This window comes from Natator depressus, chromosome 1 (assembly GCF_965152275.1).
Source record: "Natator depressus isolate rNatDep1 chromosome 1, rNatDep2.hap1, whole genome shotgun sequence".
Classification (NCBI taxonomy): domain Eukaryota; kingdom Metazoa; phylum Chordata; order Testudines; family Cheloniidae; genus Natator; species Natator depressus.
Genome location: NC_134234.1, coordinates 117830056 through 117853848, shown reverse-complemented (window position 1 = coordinate 117853848; position 23793 = coordinate 117830056). Strand labels below are relative to the sequence as shown.

At 47.5% G+C, this 23793-nt stretch overlaps 1 protein-coding gene across 4 annotated transcripts in view; it reads right to left on the bottom strand.

Annotated features, from left to right (window-relative positions):
• Nucleotides 1-23793, bottom strand: part of TSGA10 (testis specific 10) — a 76536-nt gene that overhangs the window by 17622 nt on the left and 35121 nt on the right. For all 4 annotated transcript variants that reach the window (XM_074965174.1, XM_074965183.1, XM_074965156.1 and 1 more), the window contains 5 exons: nucleotides 16684-16739; nucleotides 6077-6245; nucleotides 3175-3285; nucleotides 2157-2342; nucleotides 405-614 (listed from right to left, as the gene is read on the bottom strand). In XM_074965174.1, the coding sequence (XP_074821275.1) occupies nucleotides 405-614; nucleotides 2157-2342; nucleotides 3175-3285; nucleotides 6077-6245; nucleotides 16684-16739 (732 nt within the window). The remainder of the gene's footprint in view (nucleotides 1-404; nucleotides 615-2156; nucleotides 2343-3174; nucleotides 3286-6076; nucleotides 6246-16683; nucleotides 16740-23793) is intronic.

Genomic DNA, 23793 nt, shown 5'->3' with positions numbered 1-23793 from the left:
ACATACTGTAATTATCAAGCATACTAAATAACCTTATGGACAAGACAGCCTATACTCTACATCCTACAAGAGTCAAGTTTGGGCATCTCACCATTCCTTCTGGGAAACTTCTTTGTTAGCAGCCAGCTACTCCAAAGGAAGATGACACCAGGTGTATGGATTTAAAATCCAAGGCTCACGCTGTCAAAAGTGACGAGTGATTTTAGCTGCCTCAATTTCCGAGGTGTTCAATTTAAGACACCTCAAAGGGGCCTGATTTTCAGAGTATCTTCCCTCTTCAATGTCATCACCAGTCCCTTTTGAAAATTTAGACCCAAGGCACCAAAAAAAATTTCTCTCTCTTATAAACTGAAATGTAATTTTCACATGTAAACTGTTCTTCCAGTACATATTATTTTACATACCCTTTCTACTTCTTGGGCTGTAGAGTTTAGCTGCCGATTTAGTAGCTCTTTGCTAGAGTCTAATTTAATACAAAGCTCTTGTGTAGATGTGAGATCTGCAAGTACAGAGACTTTCTCCAGCTGCACATTCTGAAGCTCCTCTTCCATTTTCATAAGAGACTTGTTTATGGTAGAAATCTGTGACTTGTAGGCTTTTTCTGTTGTTAAGTGCTGCCAAAACAAATGGTCTAAGTTAAGTAACAATTTGTACTGAAAATTATTTAACACTATCCAAAAACCTGATCTTATTAGAAAACAATCCATACTGTTTTTGAGAAACTTCCCATGGAAAATGAAAAAAACCCTGCACATTCTTTTGTAAAACATCAGAACTTCTGAAAGAGTCTAGAGTAAGTTTTAAAATAAACTTTTCACACCCCTTTTATCAAATAATTTTTAAAAAAATCTTGTTTCTGATCATAAAGTTGTCACTGACGTTTTGGAATCCCTGTTTGGGATTTTGCAGTGCCTGTGGAGCAGATATCTTCAAAATTCTGCTTTCAGCCCTACATTCATTTTCATAAGAGAATCACTTATCTGAACAATAAAATAAATCCCATCTTTCTATGTTTAGAAAACAGATTGAAAAGGAAAAAAAAAATCAATGAGTAGTAAGATATTGTGAGTAATACTTACACGGCTGTCACTTCTATAGAAGTGACCAAAAAAATCACACCAAAGAAACATTCCCAAGATGACAGCCACAGGTCTTCTCACTAACATCCTTGCTTAGGGCGAGCACATCCTGGTATGTCCATGGGCGGCACGTGAACCCCCAGCCCTGCTCCTTCCACCCGCCCACGACCCTGCCCCTTCCACCCCCACCAGAGCCCAGAGTGCCCCCTGCCCCCAGTGCGGCCAACGCCCCAGTCCTGCCCCAGGCTAGCCCCCTAGCCCTGGAGTGCCGGGAAGGCGGGCGGTGTGTGGCCCCAGACTCCCCAACTCCGGAGTGCTGGGAAGGCGGGTGGCGTGCAGCTGCAGTCCCCCCAGCTTCAGAGTGCAGGAGAGTGGGCAGTGGCCGCAGTCCCCCCAGGCCCGGAACACCGGGAAGGCATGAGGCCACAGGCTCCCCAGCTCGGGAGGACAGGCAGCCCCAGCCCCTCAGCCCCAGAGCGTGGGAGGGCAGGCGGCGCGCCATCACAGCCTCCCCAGCTGGAGCACTGCGGGGCTGGAGCAGGACTGGAGCTGCTACACACAGGGAGCAGAGGGGTGGGGTCACGCCTGGCTGTTTGGGGAGGCACAGCCTCCCCAAGCCTATGCGAACTGCCACCCATGGTATGTCCCAATCTGAGGAGGCAGTGCCAGTGTCCTGGCCAGTTCTAGTGGAACTGGGGTTTTGTCCCAGTTTTACTGGATCACCCAAACATTTCGTCCCACATTGTTAAAGGTATATAGATGTTGCTACACTCACCATTGCAACTCCTAACTGATTCAGGAGCCTAAATCTCATTTTCAAATGGGAATTAGGCACTTAGGAATCTAAATTCCATCAACAGCCTCCTAAATCCGTGGCTAACAGTATTCCAACCCATGCTACTATAAGATACAACACGGTCCAGGATTCTTCATAAAATTGTGTCTTTTATCCCACCTGTCTTTGCAGTATGCAGTAGAAGTAGGTATTATACCAAATCTTTAAACAACTGCAGAGTTAAGATATTGCCAGACATTGTTTAGGTTAGGGTGATTTATTAAGATACTATGCCACCTTACTTGCTCAATCTCTGTTTCAAGGGACTCCATTCTTTCTTTCAGCCTACGGCTCTCAGACTCTGTATTGAGGAGCATCAATCTGACAGAGCTGCAATCTCCCTCCGCTTGGTGGAATTTTGTTTCCCAGCTTTCTGCCTGTTCACTGGCTCTGTGGTAGCTCTCCGAAAGTTCACGGTTCTGTCTCTCCTAAAATACAGCATCTGATTTTTTTTAAACTGATCTTCTGCATTAAGTGGGACAAAATAAATATAGGAAGCATAGTATCTAAAGGGATGACACAAAGAGTCTGCCCTTTCAGCCAAGACATCAAATAAAAGGTTTCTCAAGAGGCAGAATGTTTTGTATCTGCTTACATTTATCTACTAGCCACATTTTTAAGTTAAATGATAAAAATGAATTTCTTCAATACAGTGATATGCCCCATTCATGTTTTAAATTAAAAATTCCTGAACAGTCACAAATAGGAATAATTCCCCTATTCCTGCAGATAAATGATTTTCAACTCTGTATACTAAATCCTAGAAATACCATTAAATTACAAGTTCTAACATTTATATAATATTATTGGAATAGTTCATAGTGAGAAAAAAAATGTGGTGAATTGTTACCACTTCATAGACTAGTGCCAGCACTATCACTAATGGGAGTTGTGTGGCCCATTCTGTTGTGTACAGCACTCCCCAAAACAATGGAGGCAAAGAATACCGTGGGAAGCAAACAGGTGATTGAGCTCAAGCATTCACAAAAAGTCCCTGGACAGTGAGTAGATGCTACATTTCAGTCACTATTGATCCAATCTGGTATTAAACCAATGACCTGTAGATACAAGACACCCAGTCCCTGCATCATGTAGTACCCCATCTTATGAATGTCAAAAAAAAAATGAACAAACCACAAAAAACAGTAAAGTACACTTCTTGCCTAGTGCTTGCCTAATGCAGAAGTAGTAAAACTGCAACTCAGCTTTTGTTACCTGTGTAGCTTTTTCTATCTGTCTCACCTACATGCAAACACTTACTATAGAATTCAATGTGCTCTTCAATCTGGCAATATCTGAGCTTGAATCCTGCCCTTTCAACTTCATATCATCAAGCTCATTCTGACACTTTGCAAGTTTTTGGTGTAGAATCTGTGAAGAAAGATATAGTTTTTCCACAAGGTTAACACTCTTTATGCCTTTAGTTTCTTATTCCATTTTACTAGCAGGTAAATAGTTAATATTGCTTTGATGCATAGTTTTTTATGGTTAAAAGTTGCAAAAAAAATTTATAAACTCAAACATTTCAGCTGTGCAAACATATCAGAAAATGACAGGTTTCAGAGTAACAGCCGTGTTAGTCTGTATTCGTAAAAAGAAAAAAGAAAAGGAGTACTTGTGGCACCTTAGAGACTAACCAGTTTATTTGAGCATGAGCTTTCGTGAGCTACAGCTCACTTCATCGGATGCATAGCATATCGTGGAAACTGCAGAAGACATTATATACACACAGAGACCATGAAACAAAACTTCCTCCCACCCCACTGTCCTGCTGCTAACAGCTTATCTAAAGTGATCATCAAGTGATCATCAAGGAAGGCCATTTCCAGCACAAATCAAGGTTTTCTCACTCTTCCCCCCCACACACACACACACAGACACAGACACACATACAAACTCACTCTCCTGCTGGTAATAGCCCATCCCTCTTTGAAACCTCTCTTTATAATGCGCATGATAATCAAGGTGGGTCATTTCCAGCACTAATCCAGGTTTTCTCACCCCCCCCCCCCACACCCCCCCCTCCAAAAACCACACACACAAACTCACTCTCCTGCTGGTTTGTGTGTGTGGTTTTTGGAGGGGGGGTGTGTGGGGGGGGGTGAGAAAACCTGGATTAGTGCTGGAAATGACCCACCTTGATTATCATGCGCATTATAAAGAGAGGTTTCAAAGAGGGATGGGCTATTACCAGCAGGAGAGTGAGTTTGTATGTGTGTCTGTGTCTGTGTGTGTGTGTGTGGGGGGGAAGAGTGAGAAAACCTTGATTTGTGCTGGAAATGGCCTTCCTTGATGATCACTTGATGATCACTTTAGATAAGCTGTTAGCAGCAGGACAGTGGGGTGGGAGGAAGTTTTGTTTCATGGTCTCTGTGTGTATATAATGTCTTCTGCAGTTTCCACGATATGCTATGCATCCGATGAAGTGAGCTGTAGCTCACGAAAGCTCATGCTCAAATAAACTGGTTAGTCTCTAAGGTGCCACAAGTACTCCTTTTCTTTTTTCTTTATATCAGAAAATATTAACATGATGATTACACTTCTAGTTAATCTTCACAGATTAACTTTTATAAAAAGTTGTAAAAGGACATTTGAATCTGTTACAAAACACAACATTCTGCAAAAAACATAGTTGGCTAATGTAAGACAAAAACAATGATTTATAAAAAGGTGCAGAGGTAATTGGTACTAAAGCTCTTCAGCAAAAAGGTAGGGGAGAAGAGGTCAGCCCTTTGATAGGATTTTACAAGGTTCTGATTTATTTGTGAGACACGGTCCAGGATAAAACTGTTCCATAGGGCAAGAGCAAAATGATTAAAGCTACAAAGCACTTCCTGTTGGTCCAATGAAAGCTGGCCAATTACACGATGCTGGCTTTCTTCCTTACTTCCAACTGCTTCCACAGGCATCCTGACTCATCACTGCAAAGAAAAACCTGGAGCCCTGTAAAAGTAACTAGAAACAAGACGGAACAGCAAGCTTTGCTGTCTCTGTCAGTTGGTCTACACACAGAAATTACACCAATTAACAACACTAATAACACAGCCATTTAAGAATGTCCACAAAAGGAGGGGTTGCACTAATTTAACAAAATCAATTCAGAAATATATTTAATCAATGCAATTTCTGAAGGCAGATTAGGCCTACGTTAAACCACTGCTACTTAAGAGAAGAAGAAACAGGAGCCTCCTTCAGCTCCTATCTTTCAAAGCTATCTAGCACAAGCAAAAATAACTTTGCAGTGAAGGGGAAGAGAAAAACACTGAATGCTGGAGATGTTCTCTCAGCCATGGAGTTCCAGAGATTCATAGCCCCTCTAAAGAAATCATTGGAAGTTTACAGGCGTGAGCAAAAAGGCGAGAAAGAAGCAAGGAAAGAAAGACAAGAAGGCAGACTCTGAGGAACAAGACAAGAGCAGGGAGGAGGAGAATGATGATGATGAACGGATGGAGGAGAAGGAACAAAATGATGATGAAGAGGAGGATAACTGAGCTTCCTAGAGAGACAGACATGCACACGGATTGGGCTCTCTTCCTAGGGATATAAATACTGTAAATAAAAAGAAAGAATGTCAACAAGAGAAAAGAATAAAACATTCAAGATATCAGATGGAGAAGACCACCAGGTGACTGGGCAACATGCCCAGAAGAGTGAACCAAGTTACAGGAAAGCATCTGCAGAGCAAAGAGGACAACCAGGCAACAGGGGAGAAGACGACCAGACATGAGGGAAGCATGTGCAAGAGAGAAGAGGAGCAAAAGGAACAGAACACTTGGGAGGGAAAGAAAGAATGAAAGATGACAGTGTAATACTTACTTTTAAAAGGACAAAACATTTGTCACCTTAAAGACAACTAAAATACTAAATACTTTCTTAATATTACTTTTCCATGTAAGCAACTGGTGTAGTGGCTCCTCAAGATACCTCTCTGTGATCCACCCTATGAAAAAATTTGAGAATCCCTGACCTAGAAACTTATTTCACACCACTTGCAGATGAGATGTAGGAGAAAACAGGACATGACAGGACAGAACTGAGATTAGAAACCAGTCAGATGATCTGAGTTTAGTTCTTTTGCATATAATAGCACATAAATTACATGCAACACTTTGGGAAATATGCAATTTTACCTTTCAGCCTAGGTTTTTGTACCTAGATATACCTGATTTTCCTTCTTAACTCTATGAAGTTGCTCCTGCAACCTGTCATTCTCCTGAGCTAATGATTCTCTGTCCCTGCCAGTCTGAGCAAGTTCATCATTGGTTTCATCCAGTTGTTGACGCAATCTGGTGATATCCTCCTCACAGATGCATAGAGCTTCAGTAGACTGTCTATGCAGCAAACAAGACAGAATGTAATAAGCATTTCAATATAACAACAATAATTAACCTAACAAGAGACATATTTCCAAGGAGTCAAAGAGTTTACAGATAAACATTAAACAAAAACAGTTATAAAATAGAAAGTCACTTTTAATAAGATAATAAACTACAAATAATTTATTTGTTAACACATTTAGATTTCAGTGGCTAGTGGGATACAGCTGGGCCAGAGAGCAGCAGGAGAGTGATTTTTTTTTTTAAGTAGCTTCACATCCCACAGGAGAGTGATCTTATTGAGTGCTGGGAAGTGGGCGGGCACAAGCCTGCCCACTGCTAAAGGCCTCTCCTGCAGCCAGTACTCAACTAAATACAAGGGACAACGAAAAAACAGAATAGGAACAGGTGTGGAGGTCAAAGGGCCAAAACTAGGGAACCAGAAGGGGACACTGAGCAGAGAACCCCGGACAGTGCCCGCTGCTCCTCAGAAGCATCCAAGGAGCCACCCAGAGGAACTCTGCCTGGATGCGTGAATGGATAAAGGAACGAAAACAGGCCCCACAGTTGCAGAGCCCCCACTCAGCCAACCTACTCTCCCATGTGTATTCAATGAACACCTTGGCCACAGCTAGGAGGAGGTTGACAAGGAGGTCCCTCGACTTCATGAGACCATGGATGGGGTGTGCATAAATAAACAGGTGCAGGGAAAAGTGCAGCCAGAACCTCAACAAGAGATTCTGGAGGAGCTGGAAGAGGGGCTGCAACCTGGCGCACTGCAGATAGACATGCGCCAGGGTCTCCCTCACACCGCAAAAAGGGAAGGCGCCAGGAACAGGGGTGACCACGCTAGGTACATGCCCATGGCTCCATGAAGGAGCCACCAGCTAATGTCCCCAGCGGGCCATGGAACCAAGATGGAATACAGGATGGCCCACCACGGTCCCTCAGCCTCTACAGCTGGTAGAAGGTCCAGCCACTTGGTGTTGGGGTGGGACACGAGCGTAGGGAAGTGAAGAGTGTGGAGCACGAGCATGTAAATATGGTCCCGTGGCGTGGTTCGGAGGCAATCCGGCTGGAAATCACACAGCCGGCTCGGGGTACAAAGGGGTGGGGGCTGAGAGGGCTCACATGGCAGGGGCCTGATGAAGAGATCCGGAGGGCCTGGGGTGAGCGGCAGGCGGGGGATACCCTCTCATAGGACTCACTGAAGGAAAGACTGAGAAGTGGGCAATAAGGCTGCCTCCACCTCCCAAAATATGCACCGGGGGAACCAAGGGTGGAGAGCCCCACGAGCCAGCCGAGCGCATAGGGATCCAACCAGTCCCCCGGTCGTAGTCCAGGAGGTCTCCGATCCTGGTAACTTCTGCCAGGACCAACCTCTGGCGCACTGAGGGCGACTCCGCCACCTGCACATGAAGAGGAAGATTGTGTAGCAGGGGTTCTATGTGGAAATCTGCCCCCCTCTGTGGCCGCCATGGACCTAGTCACTGAAACCAGCTTCCAGGTCCGGAGGAGGTCCTGGTAGAAGACCGGCAGCTCAGAGAGGTCTCACAGAAGACCTCTAGGACAGAGATAAAAAAGCTGCCGGTCATACTAGAGCCCTTGGAGGCGGCGGTGGAAGGCATGCGTCAATGTACTCCACGCCGAGCTATCTGTACCATAAAGGAGTCTCTGTAGGGCCTGGAGGTGGAAGATATGGACCTGGTGTGCCTGCGCACACCTGTCCTCCCTCCTCCAGAGGAAGATGCAGAACCCCCACAGAGACCCAATGCAGCCCTGGACAAAACAACTCCAGAACCAGCTTCTGGAGCCAGACCAAGAACCCTGGGGCTGGGCAGAGGGTGTTGAGCTGGTGCCAGAGCATGGACAAGACTGACTGAGCACCAGTGCCCTCCCCCGAAGGGAGAGGCACTGGAGCAGTCCTTCCCACCTTCGTAACCACTCAACCACCCTGCCCTCCAAATCGTGCCAGTTCTCCAGCGCAGAAAATTAAAACACCGAGATAGAGCAGTGGACCCACGCCCCACTGAATGGCCTGAAGTGTGGATGGGAGGGAGCTCGCCTGCCACCCGGCTCCGACCATCAGGCCAGAGCTCTTGACCCAGTTGACCTGGGCAGAGGAGGCCGCCGAGTACACAGCTTGGCAGCCCTCCACCCACACCAGGTCTCCCAGATTCTGGACCACGAGGAGCATGTCATTGGCTTACGCTCACAGGACCAGCCACATCTCTGGCTAACAGAGCACCATCCCCGCCAACCTCTTTCGGAGAAGATGGAGGAAGGGCTCAATTGCCAGAGTATACAGCTGGCCTGACAGCGAGCAGTCTTGACGCACTCCTCACCCAAAGCGGACGGGTTCGGTCAGGTTGAGCCTGACCAAACACTCCACGGAGGTGTACAGCACCTGGAGAAAACACACAAATCGGGGCCTGAAGCTGAACGCCTGCGAAGTGCCCAGGAGATACCCATGGTCCATCTGATCAAACACCTTCTCCTGATCCAAAGACAGGAGGATGAACAACAGACCATCCCTACACCCAAGCTCAAGGAGATCCCGGGACAGCGTAGGTCTGGTCAGGATGGATCACATCTACCAGCACAGACCCCAGTCGTAGCGAGATGGCCTTTGCCACAACCTTATAGTCCGTGCTGAGGAGTGAGATGGGATGCCAATTCCTAAAGTCGCAGAGGTTCCCCCCTCTTTGGAAGCAAGGTTAGCATGGCTCGCCTGCACAACAGAGAGGGGAAACCCACTCCCCAAGGGCTCAGCCCAGACAATGACAAGGTCCAGACCAAGGATGTCCCAGAACAATCAGTACAACTTCACGGTGAGCCTGTCCATGCCCGGAGATTTATTGGTGGGCATGAGATGGAGGGCTTCCGAGAACTCAACCAGAGTGAGAGGCAGCTCCAGCCAGTTGTCGGACTGCTGTCAGGAGGTCATCGCAAAGCACCCTGCAGTCACTGGAGTCGGTTGGATCCATGGAGAAGAGGCTGGCGTAGAAGGCCCTGGCCCTCTCACGCATCTCCACTGGATCCATAAGGGGGCGCTGTCCTCCGCCAAGAGGCAGATGACGTGCTTTTTCGCCCCCCTCTTTTTCTCCAGGGCATAGAAGAAGAAGGAGATGGATGCAGAATCAAACAAAAGCACCGCAGGACTGACACAGGAGAGTGATAGATGGGAGGTATATAAACCCCAGGATGATCAGAGCCTTATTCCCTGTGGACTGAGGAGAGATTACTACAGGTTAATTAGAGCACCTGGAACCAATTAAGGCCCTGCCAGAGACCTAATAAAAACCCCTGCTTCAGTCAGACGAGAGATGGGAAGGAGAGCTGACTCTAGTTTGAATGAATACTGTTGTTAACCAGAGGATCAGAGCACCAGGGGAAGGGAAACCCTGCTCAAGCAGAGCAGAGGGACTCCCCAGTCACAAAGAACCGAGAGAAACCCTGCCCAAGGGGAGAGAGGTCAGGAAGCCCGAGAAGCTGAAGGGGCAGTGTGGGAGCTAGCCCAGGGGAAAGAATCGCAGCTTCAAGTGCTTAGTCACTGTCCATAGGGCCCCTGGGCTGGAACCTCAAGTAGAGGGTAGGTCCAGGTCCCTTCCCTGCTCCCTTTCCCTCTCCCACCAGGACACTAGCAGAACCATCAACATCCAAGAATAGGGGCAAGAGGCAGCACCCTGACCCAGCACATGAAGGAAAAGCGCAGGACCCACCATAATAGTATCGGCCATTTGCCACATGTGGTGTTAGGAGTGGGATTCCGTGCTGTGGACTTAATCCAGGGTGAGCCAAAACCATCCCAGCTCCAAGATGGACAATGTGGTCAAAGCACTGCTGTAAGCCACAGCGGCCCAATAGGAGGCTACCTGGGTCCAGGCAGCTGCCCAACAGGAGGCAGTACGGCTGCAGCAGGAGACCAATCATCTGCTGATGAGCCAGGCTGCCCAGGACTAGGCCATGCTGCAGGAAGTGATGAACCAGATGAAGACCTTTACAGAGCTGAGCCGCAGCTGCGACGAGACACGGTCTGTACAAGCCAGCAACTGCCTGCAGAAAATGATGCGGGAGGATGATGTGGAGGTGTACCTCCTGACCTTCGAGAGGGCAGCCCTTTGGGAGGCCTGGCCCTGAGATCAGTGGTCTGGCATCCTGGGCCAGTTCCTGTGTCAGGAGGCCCAGAAGACCTACTACGATATAGCTGCAGAGGCTGCGGCAGACTACCCCAGTTGAAAGCAGACATCCTGGCCAGCTCTGAAGTAATGATGGCGTTGCAAGCCCAGAGGTTCCATGAGTGGCGATATAGTGAGGACAAGGCACCATGGTTGCAACTGTTTGACCTAATCCACCTGACCTGGAAGTGGCTGTGCCCTGAGGCCCTCAGCTCTGAGAAAATGAGGAGCTTCTGCTGCTGGACCAGTATACGAAGGGGCCACAATCAGGCTTTTGAGCCAGAGTTGGCCACAATGACCCTTCCACCTATAACGAGTTGGCCACCCTTGTAGAGAGACAACTGGCAGCCCGTGAATTGTTCCAGATTCCAGGGGAACCATAACTGGAAGGAAGGGCGCTGAGGAGCAGCCTGAGGCCCTGAAGGGACCAGGGGACTTGGAGGGAGAGAGCTGGGGGAGCAGGCCAAATAGCCCAAGGCAGAGGGTGACAACTGGGGTAAGGTATCAGTGTTACTAGTGTGGGGAATTGGGGCACATAGCAGCCCAGTGCTCCAACAGGGAGGAGCCCATGCAGTGCAATCTGGGGGAACATGGGAAGCAATGTAGCCTAATCGGCCTGATAGGGGTTGCAATGACCCCACATGGGTACACAACGTCAGTAAAAATGAATGGCATAGCTTTGGTGGATTCTGGAAGTGCTGTCACGCTGGTCTCGGGGAAGTTAGTGGGGCAAGACACAGGAGTAACGTGTGTCTACGGCATGGTAAATTTCTACCCCATGATCCCAGTGCGGATTGAATTCCAGGGGAACACTGCCAAGGTGACTGCAGGGATGGTCCCCAGACTCCCCTACCCTGCCTTAATCGGTAGGAATTTCCCAGGGTTTGAGAACCTAGGGTTGGAGAACCTACTCCCCCCAGTAGAGCTAGGGGAGGGTAGCAACCCCCAGGCTGAGACCGAGGTAACCATGGATAGCCCCACCCGAATTTTTGTCGGATTTGCCCCAGAATTATTTTCATCCCCTGAGAAGCCCCGAAAATGTAGTCCAGAAAGAAAGGCAGATAAAAGGTTAGGACCCAGGATTTGGGCGGGGAACCAGAACTCCCTGGTTGGTAAGCAAACCTGTCCGGGAGGCCAGGAGACAGCTCTGACCAGTTTGGACCCAGAGGCGGTCCCCAACACCAGTAGGAGCAACCCAGGGGGCAGAGTTGAAACCAATCCCATAAAATTAGGCCAGATCAAGTCCCGTATGCGAGAGTTTTGGGCAGGACCAAGCCTACGACCTGCTATATGCAAACGTGAGGGAGGAGGTAGTGGAGGTAAACAGCATGTCCATGGAGGGGAAAAATCAAAGGCCCAGGGCCGTACTATGTGGTCAAACACAATCTCTTGTACCAGGTAGTGCAAATACAGGGGAGAGAAGTAAAGCAGCTGTTAGTACCACGGAAGCACACAAGGGAAGTGTTAGAGCTAGCACACAGCCATTTATTTGGGGGACAGCTAGGAGTAGATAAGACCCTGGATAGAGTCCTAAGGAGGCTTTACTGGCCAGGGGTATGAGCGGAAGTCCAGCGCTATTGCGCCTTCTGCCCAAAATGCCAGTTGCACAGCCCTGAACCTTATTTACAGGCCCCATTGGTGCCCTTGCCTGTTATTGAAGTCCCTTTCGAAAGGACAGCCAGGGACCTAGTGGGCCCACTAGAAAGACTGGCATAGGGCCACCGAAGCATACCTGTCATCCTTGACTATGCCACATGGTACCCAGAAGCCATTCCGCTAAGCTGCCCCACGTCCAAGGCAATAGCAAAATGACTGCTCCAGGTTTTCGCTAGAGTGGGCATCCCTAAGGAGATCCTGACCGACCAAGGAACTCCCTTCATGTAGAAATTAATGAGGGACTTATGTACCCTACTCTGCATCCAGGCCCTGCAGACCTCAGTCTACCATCCTCAAACAGATGACCTGGTTGAGCGATTTAATTGTACCCTCAGAAGCACGATCCAGAAGGTGGTGGCCCAGGACGGAAGACTGGGATACTCTTCCATTGTACCTGATGTTTGCGACATGGGAGGTTAACCAGGCATCTACTGGATTCTCCCCCGTCGAGCTACTATATGGACACCACCCACACAGCATGTTAGATATGGCCAAGGAGGACTGGTAAGAACAGCCCAACCCAGGGAAGAACATCACTGAGCACGTGGCACAGATAAGAGCACGAATAGCCCGAGTGACCCCCATAGTACGAGAGCATTTGGAGAAAGCACAAGAGGCCCAGCAAACCTATTACAACCAGCGGGCAAAAGCACAGAGATTTCCATTCAGGAGAACGGGTGATGGTGATGGTGCCAACAGCAGAAAGCAAGCTCCTGGCCAGCTGGCATGGGCCACGAGATAGTGGAAGTCATTGAGGACGTGGACAATAAGGTAAAGCAACCAGACCGCCAGTAGGCCAGAGCAGATCTACCACATCAACTTACTGAAACCCTGGTGCGACTGGGAGACATGTCTGGTCACCCAGGGAGCTCTACCCCAGGCAGACGATATCCTTCCATCTAACCGCAGAACAAGGAACAGAGGTCATTGATATGATCCAGCAGAACCAAGATGTGTTCTCCATGCAGCCAGGCCGTACAACAACGATCCAATACCATATCGTCACCTGTCCCGGAGCAAGGGTAACAATAAAACCATACCGAGTACCGATGGCAAAAAGGGAAGAAATTAGGATGGAAGTAAGGAAGATGCTAGAACTCAGGGTTATTGCAGAATCCCACAGACAGTGGTCCAGCCCTATTGTCCTAGTCCCCAAGCCTGATGGCACCCTGAGGTTTTGTAAATGACTTCTGGAAGTTGAATGAAATATCCCAATTCAATGCCTACCCAAAACTGCGCATTGATGAGCTAATTGATCAGTTAGGCAAGGCCCAATACTTGACCATCCTGGACCTGAAGAAAGGCTACTGGCAAATCCCCCTGGCTGAGGATGCCAAGGAGAAAACCGTTTGCTCTATACCCAACAGCCTCTTCCAATACACCGTCCTCCCTTTCGGACTCCATGGGACCCCTGCAACATCCGCGCTATCCTGTCATGTGTAACTTGTCGCTTAAACCAGCCTCTGCACTTGCTGACTGGAAGGTTGCTAATGTAGCACTGATTTTTAAAATAGTCTTCAAAGGCGATCCTGGCAGTTACAAGCCTCTGAATCTAACTTCAGTACCAGGCAAATTGGCTGAAACTATAATGAAGATCAGAATGATCAAACAGATAGATAGACGTGATTTGTTGGGGAAGAGCCAACATGGCTTTTGTAAAAGGAAATCATACACCACTAATCTCTTAGAATTCATTGTGGGGAGGGTCAGCAAAAGTGGACAAGGGTTATCCATTTGCTATAGTGGTTATAGACTATCAGAAAGCCTTTCACAAGTGCCATCATCAAAGGATCTTGAGCAAAGTAAAGAGTCATGGGATAAGCCAAGGTCATCTCATGAATCAGTAAGCAGTTAAAAGATTTAGATAATGACATAGAGAGTACACTTATAAAGTTTGTGGACGATACCAAGCTGGGAGGGGTTGCAAGTGCTTTGGAGGATAAGTTTACAATTTAAAATGATTTGGACAAACTGGAAAAATGGTCTGAAGTAAATAGCATGAAATTCAATAAGGACAAATGCAAAGTACTCCACTGAGGAAGGAACAATCATTGCACACATACAAAATGGGAAATGACTGCCTAGGAAGGAGTACTGCAGGAAGGGATCTGGGGGTCATAGTGGATCACAAGCTAAATATAAGTCAACAGCGTAATGCTGTTGCAAAAAAAGCAGACATCATTCTGGGATGTATTAGCAGGAGTATTGTAAGCAAGACATGAGAAGTAATTCTTCCGCTCTACTCTGCACTGATTAGGCCTCAGCTGAAGTATTGTGTCCAGTTCTGGGTGCTACATTTCAGGAAAGATGTAGACAAATTGGAGAGAGTCCAGAGAAGCACAACAAAAATGATTAAAGGTCTAGAAAACGTGATCAATAAGGGAAGATTGAAAAAATTGGGTTTGTTTAGTCTGGAGAAGAGAAGACAGAGGGGACATGATAACAGTTTTCAAGTACATAAAAGGTTGTGACAAGGAAGAGGGAGAAAAATTGTTCTCGTTAACCTCTGAAGATATGACAAGAAGCAATGGGCTTAAATTGCAACAAGGGAGGTCTAGGTTGGACGTTAGGAAAAACTTCCTGACTGTCAGGGTGGTTAAGCACTGGAATAAATTGCGTAGGGAGGTGGTGGAATTTCCATCATTGGGGATTTTTAAGAGCAGGTTGGACAAACACCTGTCAGGGAGATAATACTTAGTCCTGCCTTGAGTGCAGGAGACTGGACTAGATGACATCTCAAGGTCCCTTCCAGTTCTGTTATTCTAAGATAGGAAACAAAGGGTAGGAATAAATGATCAATTTTCACAGTGGAGAGACGTAAGTAGTGGTGTCCCCCAGGGATCTGTACAGGGACCAGTGCTATTGAACATATTCATAAATTATCTTGAAAAGGGGGTCAACAGTGAGGTGGCAAAGTTTGTAAATGGTACAAAATTACTGAAGAAAGTTAAGTCCAAAGCAGATTGTGAAAGGTTACAAATGGATCTCATAAAACTGGGTGATTGGGCAAGAAACTGGCAGGTGAAATTCAATGTAGATAAATGCAAACATTCCAAAAAGACTAATGGATAAATTACTACAACCCCCTGGCAAGTATGCCGCTGCCTATTTAGACGACAGTCATTCATAGCCCTGACTGGGAGATGCGCCTAGGAAAAGTAGAAGCGGTGCTAGACGTCCTCAGACAGACCAGCCTCACCGCCAACCCTCCCAAGTGTGTGGTGGGGCTAACCAAGGTCAGATACCTCGGGTACGTAATAGGAAGGGGCTTGTTGAAACCCCAATGGAACAAAGTAGAGGCAATACAGGATTGGCCCTGACCAGTCTGCAAAAAGCAAGTCAGAGCATTTTTAGGGATAGTGGGGTACTATCTCAGATTCATCCCTCTCTTCGCCACGAGAGTCTGGCCATTGACCGATCTGATGAAAGCTCGGGGCACAGATATAGTAAAGTAGACCAATGCGGCGGAAGACACATTCACAGATTTAAGGACAGCCCTTTACAGTCATCCAGTGCTCATAGCCCAAGACTTCAAGAGGGAATTCCTCCTAGAGATGGATGCCTCGGAGGTAGGGCTAGGGCCCATCCTTTTGCAGATGGTGGAGGAGGATGAGCACCCGATCCTGTAACTCGGCCAGCAACTCTTCCCCAGGGAGGAACAGTAAGCCATCGTCGAAAAGGAATGTCTGGTGGTTACATGAGCCATGAAGACTCTCTGATACTACCTACTGGGGCAGCAGTTCACCCTCGTGACGGACCACACCCCACTCCAGTGGATGCACAGAAGCAAGGAGAAGAATGCAAGAGTGACCAGATGGTTCCTATCCTTGCAACCCTTCCAATTCCAGGACAGCATAGGGCAGGAAGCCAACACAGCAACGCTGATAGCCTTTCGCGACAGCACTTTCTCTCATCCTAAGCAGCTCAACACCATGGTGTTGGGGGGGTGGAGGGAGATTGAGCAGAGGGCAGCAGGAGAGTGATAGATGGGAGGTCCCAGGATAATCAGAGCCTTGGGCCCTGTGGACTGACTGGTTACTACAGGTTAATTAGATCACCTGGAGCTAAGTAAGGCCCTGCCCGAGGCCTAATAAAAACCCCTGCTTCAGTCAGATGAGAGAGGGGAAGGACAGCTGACTGTAGTTTGGAGGAGTACTATTGTTGACCAGAGGATCAGAGCATCAGGGGAAGGGAAACCCTGCTCAAGCAGAGCAGAGGGACTCCCCAGGCGCCGAGGACCAAGAGAAACCCTGCCCAAGAGGAGAGAGGTCAGGAAGCCTGAGAAGCTGAAGGGGAAGAGCAGGAGCTAGCCTAGGAGAAAGAATTACAGCTTCAAGTGCTTAGTCACTGTCCATAGGGCCCCTGGGCGGAGTAGAGGGCAGACCCGGGTCCCTTCCCCACTCCCCTTCCCTCCCCACCAGGGCACTAGCGGAACCATTGATGCCCAAGAATAGGGGCAAGAGGCGGCGCCCTGACCCATCACACAAAGGAAAAGCACGGGACCCACCATAATAGTGTCGACCATTTGCCACACTTGGCTAACTATGCAATATTTTCACAGATTTTATAGTTATCAAACTAAAACCTCTATGATGCTATAACTGGAATCTGAGACTTACTGTGATGATTGCTCCATCTCAGAAATGAGATCCTTCAAACCTGAAATGGTTTCTTCCTTGAAAAGAGATAAAAAGTTCAGTAAACCTGTTTCTCCCCAGTTAATAAAAGAAAAGGATTGAGCAAAATCAGAAATACTGCTTTTCTTCTGGCTCAGTTAGCTCTCCAGCTTGATGTAATTGTCTACATTGAAACTCATTCTGGTTTTGCAAAACTTCACCATACATTTTATAAAGAATCACTATGCCAATAGTATACAGTACTTTGACTTGGCCAGGACTTGTAAAGGTCTAATCACCTACTTGCCACTGGGGAGTGGAGGAACCAATAATATTAGATTCTGCAAAAGTTAAACTTTTTTTTTTTTTTTTTTTGAGAACTTACATTTCTTCATCCTCCGTGGTTACAAAGATAATCTCCTGAATGTGAACCAAATGCTAGCAGATACAGTGTGTCTTCCTAAGACTGCTGACAATTAGCTCCATCTTCTCATAGCTTTCCTATAGTGCAGCTAAATGAAAACTAACTAGTGTCAGCTTTTACTGTTGCCATTTAATTCTGCCGACAGCCCGGAAAGCAGGGATACCAACAAGAATCAAATCAATTTCATTCTGCTGCAGAAAGAGACAGGCTGGGAAAGAGGACCCAAAACTGGATGGAGACACTTTCCCATATTGGAGCAAAATATGATGACCTGGCATGCTGATTCACTGATACAAATTCATTCATGATTTAGGGGCCACATTCTCTTCAAAGAGAAACAATTCTTAAATGAACAATTCTTTTTCATAAAGCTTTAATGTCAGGAAAGTTGTTGCCTATGCTGGCTACGCTGTTAGCTTACAGATCATTCTGCAAGGTACTGAACATCCTTAAAATGATTTAGATAAAACTGGTGCAAATCCCTGTGTAGACAACTTTATTATACTTTAAGAGTGATTTATTTCAGTTTAGGTTAAACTGATACAAAATCAACCTAAACTAAACTGAACACTTCAAAACTGAAATAAGAGTGTCCACACACAGGTCTGCACCAGTTTTAATTAAATCAGTTTAAATTCATACCTTAAATTAAACCAGTGCAACTTTCTCATGTAGACAAGCCCTTAGGGTGCAAAGGATGTTGTTATTCAGACCTAACTGCAATAATAGAGGGCAATGCAATTTTGGGCTGAATAAACAAAGCCACAATTCATGGGAAAGGCAGGAAATAGACCCTTTCTATATGGCTCTGGTATAAACAAAGTAGGAATAAAATGTTCAGCTCGTCAATCATCTTTTTGGTAATGAAGTGTCCAGAACTGAAGGGCATTTAGAAGAGAGCAATAAAATGATCATGGTGCTGGAAAGAGTTAGAAGGAAAGTTTAAAAAAAAAAAGAGATAAATATGTAACACTTGGTTACGTAAAGCTAAGGGTATTGACTGTAGTTCAGACATACTCCTGTGAGCTTTACTTGAGACTAGCATTGCTAAAAGTAACTGTGTAGAGGAGGTGGTATGGGTTTCACTGCCCCACCCGGAAGAGATGGTTACTCACTTTGTGCAGTAACTGAGGTTCTTCGAGATGTGAGTCCCTGTGGGTGCTCCACTTTCAGGGATTGTGCGCCCTGCACCTATAGTTGGGCAATTTCGACAGCAATACCTGGCTGGGCCGCACATACGCTCTCCCTTTCTCGCACCTGCAATGGCAATTAACTAGTGCTGTGCAGCCCCCCGCCCCCAGTTCTTTCCTTACCACAGAGAATTTAATTATAACTCTGAAGTAGGGGGAGGGTAATGGAGCACCCACAGGGACTCACATCTTGAAGAACCTGTTACTGCATCAGGTGAGCAATCCTCTCTCCCTCCCCCCAGCAAAGTCCCTGGGGTGCTCCATTTTAGGTGACTGTAGAACAGTGCCCCTCAGGGGAGAGGAGGGGTTTCAGAGTTAGGCCTGAATGGACGATAAGACCATGTGTCCCAACCGAGTGTCAGAGGCTGAGACCTGACCAGTGATGTAGTGTTAAATGAACGTGTGTGAGATGTCCAAGTAGCTGTGTTGCATATGTCAGTAATAGGCACATCATGCAGGAAGACAACTTGTGTCTACAGATCTTGTGGAGTGTGTTCTAACACATGAGGGGGGTTATAGGTCATGTTGTTGGTAACAGAGCTGAATGCAATCAGAAATACATCTGGAAAGTCTGAGCTTAGAGATGGGTTTGCCTTTGGAGAGGTCCACGGTGGAGAGGAACAATCTAGGAGTTTTCCTGAACAATTTGATCCATTCAAGATAAAAGACTAGCGCCTTTCCGACGTCCAGGGCATGGAAAACTGCTTCTTGCCTGTCCTTTTGAGGTTTAGGGAAGAACGTGGGAAGATGGATAGGTTGATTGATGTGGAAGGAAGAAAGGACTTTAGGCAAAAATTTGGGGTGAGGTCACTGATCTTGTTTTTGGAAAAAACTGTATAGGGTGGTCCAGCCATAAGAACACCAATTTCTCCCACGTCTCGCAGACGTGATGGCGACTAGGAAGGCCACCTTCAAGGAAAGATGTAGAAGAGAACACATGGCCAAAGGTTCAAATGGGGCAGTTGAGAAAGAGAAATCGAAGCACTAGTCAGGTCTCATGGGAATGTTGGGCCTCTGGGTTCTGGGTAGAGGTTGTATACTCCCTGGAGGAATCTTCTGGTAATTGGGTGAGCAAAGATAAACGCCATCCACTGTGTCATGGAATGTTGTAATGGCTGCCAGATGCACCTACAGTGAAAACATTAAAAGGCCAGATTTCTTAAAGTAGAGCATGTAGTCCAGGACGACTGGTATGGTAGAGGTGGTGGCGTTGATTTGTTTATTTAGGCACCACATGCGGAATCTCTTCCGTTTGTGGAGGTATGCAGCCTGTGTAGTGGGCCTTCTGCTGTTTAGCAGGATGTCTTTAACGTCCTCAGAACAAGTTATCTCCTTGTCCTGGAATCATTGAGGAGCCAGACTGAGATGGAGCGACTCCAGGTTTGGATGCAGAGTCTGACTCATGTCCTGAGAGAGGACATTTAGAAGAAGAAGGAGGAGACATGGGGGGCATGATGACATTTGTTTCAGGTATGGGTATCAGGTTTGTCTGGGCCATGCTGGTGCTATCAGGATGACTTTAGCTGCATCGATTCTGATCTTGTGCAGGATCCTGGACAGCAATGGGGCAGGAGGAAAAGCGTACAGGAGGGGTGCGTGACATGAAATGAAAAATGCATTGCCGTTGGATCCTAATCCCGATCCCAGTCCCACTCTGGAGGAAAAAGCTGGACATTTGCTGGGGGTTTTTTGTGGCAAATAGGTCTACTGCGGGGAACTCACATAGTTGAAATATGACTGGATCACGCAGGTGTTGATTTCCCACTTGTGGTTGTTCAAGAACCTTCGACTTAATGCATCGGCTGTGATATTCTGAGACCGAGGTAGGGAGGTGGCTGGTTTGGTGACATTGTGTTGTATGCACCATATCCAGAGTTTTATGGCCTCTGTACAAAGGGAGTGTGATCTCGCTCCTCCCTGTTTACGTGGAACATGCAGGTTACATTGTCCATCATGATCTGTATGTTTTTGTCTTTGATCAGAGGCATGAAGTGGGCACAGGCATTGCGAACTATGCGTAGTTCCAGTACATTGATGTGGAGTGTTGATTCGGAAGGAGACCATCTTCTCTGTACTGTGAGCTTGCCTAGGTGGGCACTCCACCCCAGAAGAGGGGCATCCGTTGTGATTATCAATTCGGGAGGAGGCTGAAGGAAAGGGACACCTGTGCAGATGTTGTGCGGGTGACTCCACCATTGTAGCAAGTCCTTGACCTTCATTGGCATACTCAGAATTTTATTCAAATTGTGTTTGTGTGGCGTGAACACTGTCTTGAGCCAACTCTGCAAGCAGTGCATGTGCAGCCTGGCATGTTTCACCATGTATGCGGTTGCCGCCATGTGACCTAGTAACTGAAGACAGGTACTGGCCAATATTCTTGGGCTGTGCACCGATGTATTGATGAGGTTCGTTAGAGCGGTGAATCTCTGAAAAGATAATGATGCGGTTGCTTCTAGAGAATTTAGGTGCACAACGATAAAGTCCAGTTTCTGGACTGGCATTAATGTGGACTTTTGGGGTTTATTTGTAGACTGAGACTGGTGAAGAGCGATATTGTCTGGTGCATGGCTGCGACGACTTCTGCCTGAGCGTCAGGCTTGATTAGACAGTCATCTAAATAGGGGTATATCGTGACCCCGTGCTGGTGAAGGTGAGTTGTTGCCACAGCAAGGACTTTAGAAAATGCCCAGGGAGCCATGGAGAGGCCAAAGGGTAGTACTGTATATTGGAAATGGTCCTGTCCCAGTACGAATCAAAGAAATTTCCTGTGTGTAGGGCATATAGTAATGTAAAAATATGCATCTTGCAGGTCAAGGGCTGCAAACCAATCCCCTTGCTCCAGTGCTGGAATGATTGTAGCTAACGTAACCATCCTGTATCATTGTGTTCTTTGTTCAGCTTCTTGAGATCGAAGATGGGTCTCCATCCTCCAGACTTCTTTCAGGTTAAAAAATAATGGGAATAGAAGCCCTTCCCTCTGTGATGTACCGGAACTGGATCTACCGCGCCCATTTGTAGGAGATGCTCTACTTCCTGTCTCAGGAGGGGCTCATAAGAGGGGTCCCTGAAGAAGGATGGGGTGGCAGAGTGGGTAGAAGGGATGGAGAGGAACTGATGGCCTACCTAGTCTTGATCATTTCCAGTAAACATCTGTTGGAGGTGATGGTTCGCCAGTTTGGATAGAATGGTGTTAGACAATTGGTAAAGGGATGGTTGGTGGGAGGTAGTGTTGGCAGCAAAAGTTGGGGGAGGTCTGGCAAACCCTCGGCCAAACCTTCAAATCTGCTGTTTAGAGGTTGGTTGTTAAGATGTGGTGGCTTGGGCAGAGCTTAGTCTGCGTCTGGGTGGTCTCTGTCTGTGCCTCTGGTTATCATATTGTCTCGGTTGCTGTGTGTACGGGGCCTGTCTGGGACACTGTGATGTATAATACCTGCCTTGTTTGCGTTTTGTTGCAGGTGTACAGATACCAAGAGACCTGATCATGGACCTTGAATCTTTCAACAAATGGAGCGACTTGTCGGTCTTGGCGGCTAACAGTTTTGGACCCTCGAACAGAAGGTTCTCTACCTTGGACCATGGCTTGGACCTCCCTAGGGAAGCCTTACAGATGAAGTCAAGAGGCCCGGTGCATTACTATGGCGGTGGCAATGGTAATGGTCCTTGCTGCTGCGTCAGCAGGGTCCAAAAGAGGCTTGAAGGGCAACTCTAGCTAAGAGGTGGCCCTCAGAAATGAACGATGTAAACTGCTCTCTTTTGTCCTCTAGTATGTAGTCAATAAAGTCAGAAAATTTGGAATAGTTTATATGGTCATACTTCACCATAAGGGCTTCATAACTGGCGATCCAGAAGGCTGATGAACAGGTCTTGCAGACAAGTAAATCCAGTCTTTTCCACGCTTTATCATAAGGGGCAATTCTAGAGTAATGCTCTTTTCGTTAACTGCATCGATTGCCAATGAATTTGTCTGAGGGTGTATGAATAGAAATTCCATCCCTTTTGAAGGGATGTAATATTTTTTGTCCACTCTCTTACATGTGACCAGGATGGTAGCAAGGGTTTGCCAGATATTTGTGGTGGGTTCCATGATTCCGAAGTAAATCAAAAGGGCAATCTTGGAGGAGGTGGACACGTGGAGTATGTCCAAGAGCTCGTGACGTGACTCAGAGACCTCCTCTAGGGTTATCTGGAGCATCTTCGCTTTTGAAGAGCTCCTGGAAATTCCTGAACTCATCTCCAGCAGTAGGCATAAGGGGCATAACATCTCATCTGGTGAGAATGAAGTGCAGGTGGCATGAGCTGCCTCCTGAGCAAAAACTTCTTCCATCTCCTCAAGGCTCTGTTCGGGAGGGGCAGCTGGTGGCACTGTGGATCTTGGTGAAGAGTGCCTATGTACCTCCGCGGTGTCACTTAGGGGTTTGGAGTAAAACTGTCTATAAGCTGCCCCTGGGTCCCAGAATGCTCTTTGAGGTGGTAAGGGCATAGGTGGGGGCCCCAAGGGGTGACCATACCACCCTTGCAATTCAGACCCTGGCGGAGGCTTAGGACACTCCTGATGTACGGACCGAACTCTGCCTTCCATAGGTGAAGAGTGTTGAGAGGAAAAAGCCTCCCCTTCCTCATCTTCATCCTCCTCACTAGAGGAAGGAGAAATGGCTCCAGTTGGCGGAGTGAGCAGTAGTGAAAGTACCGAAGCAGTACTGGTACTGAGTAGAGGCGATTCCGGTACCGGGGAAATTTTCAGGTCCTTCAGAGCAAGGAACTGTTGAGGCTGTGGTACTATTTGAGGTACCTGTGTGAAAGGTGTTACAGAGAATGGCGATGGTACTAGGGGACCTTGTGGTACCAGTAGGAAAGGAGCCGACAGACAGCGTGCCAAGGACGGTGTGGCAATGTGCGGTGCAGTGTCTGTGCTATTCAACATAGGGCCAGCAGGTGGTGCTGTTGCTTTTTGTACTGCAGAGTCGCTCAGTACCGAGCACTTTGTGCTGCCGGTGCCCAGGTGGAGGAGGTAGTCTTCTGCCTGCCCTCCTTTTTAGAGCCTGCCCGCTTAGGGTCTGCAGCTGAGACGGTACCGCCAGTACCAGAGGTCCCTGCTGACTCAAAGGTACTAAGCTGTGGGGCGGTTGGTACCGATGTAGTGGACAGAGTCAGGGAACATTTCCTCTTTCACATGGTCTTGGTAGGGTTAGTGTTATTTCTCCTCTTTCCAAGTACTTTAGGAGACACGTCCCTTCCATGTGGTGTGGAGGAGAGGGGTCTGTCAGAAGCCGCCTAGGGCGGCAGGAGAAGTTTGCTAGCCTGGGTCTGAGGCAGGACGGAGGGACTTCTCCAATAGGATAAGTTTCAGCTTAAAGTCCCTCGCTTTCCTAGTCCATGTCTTAAGATTGTGGACTGGCAACGGGTGGACTTCTGGGGCACATGAGTTTCTCCCAGGCACCAAACACATTGCAAGCGTCTGTCAGAAAGCAGAATTGCCTCACAACAGCAGAGGCAGCGCTT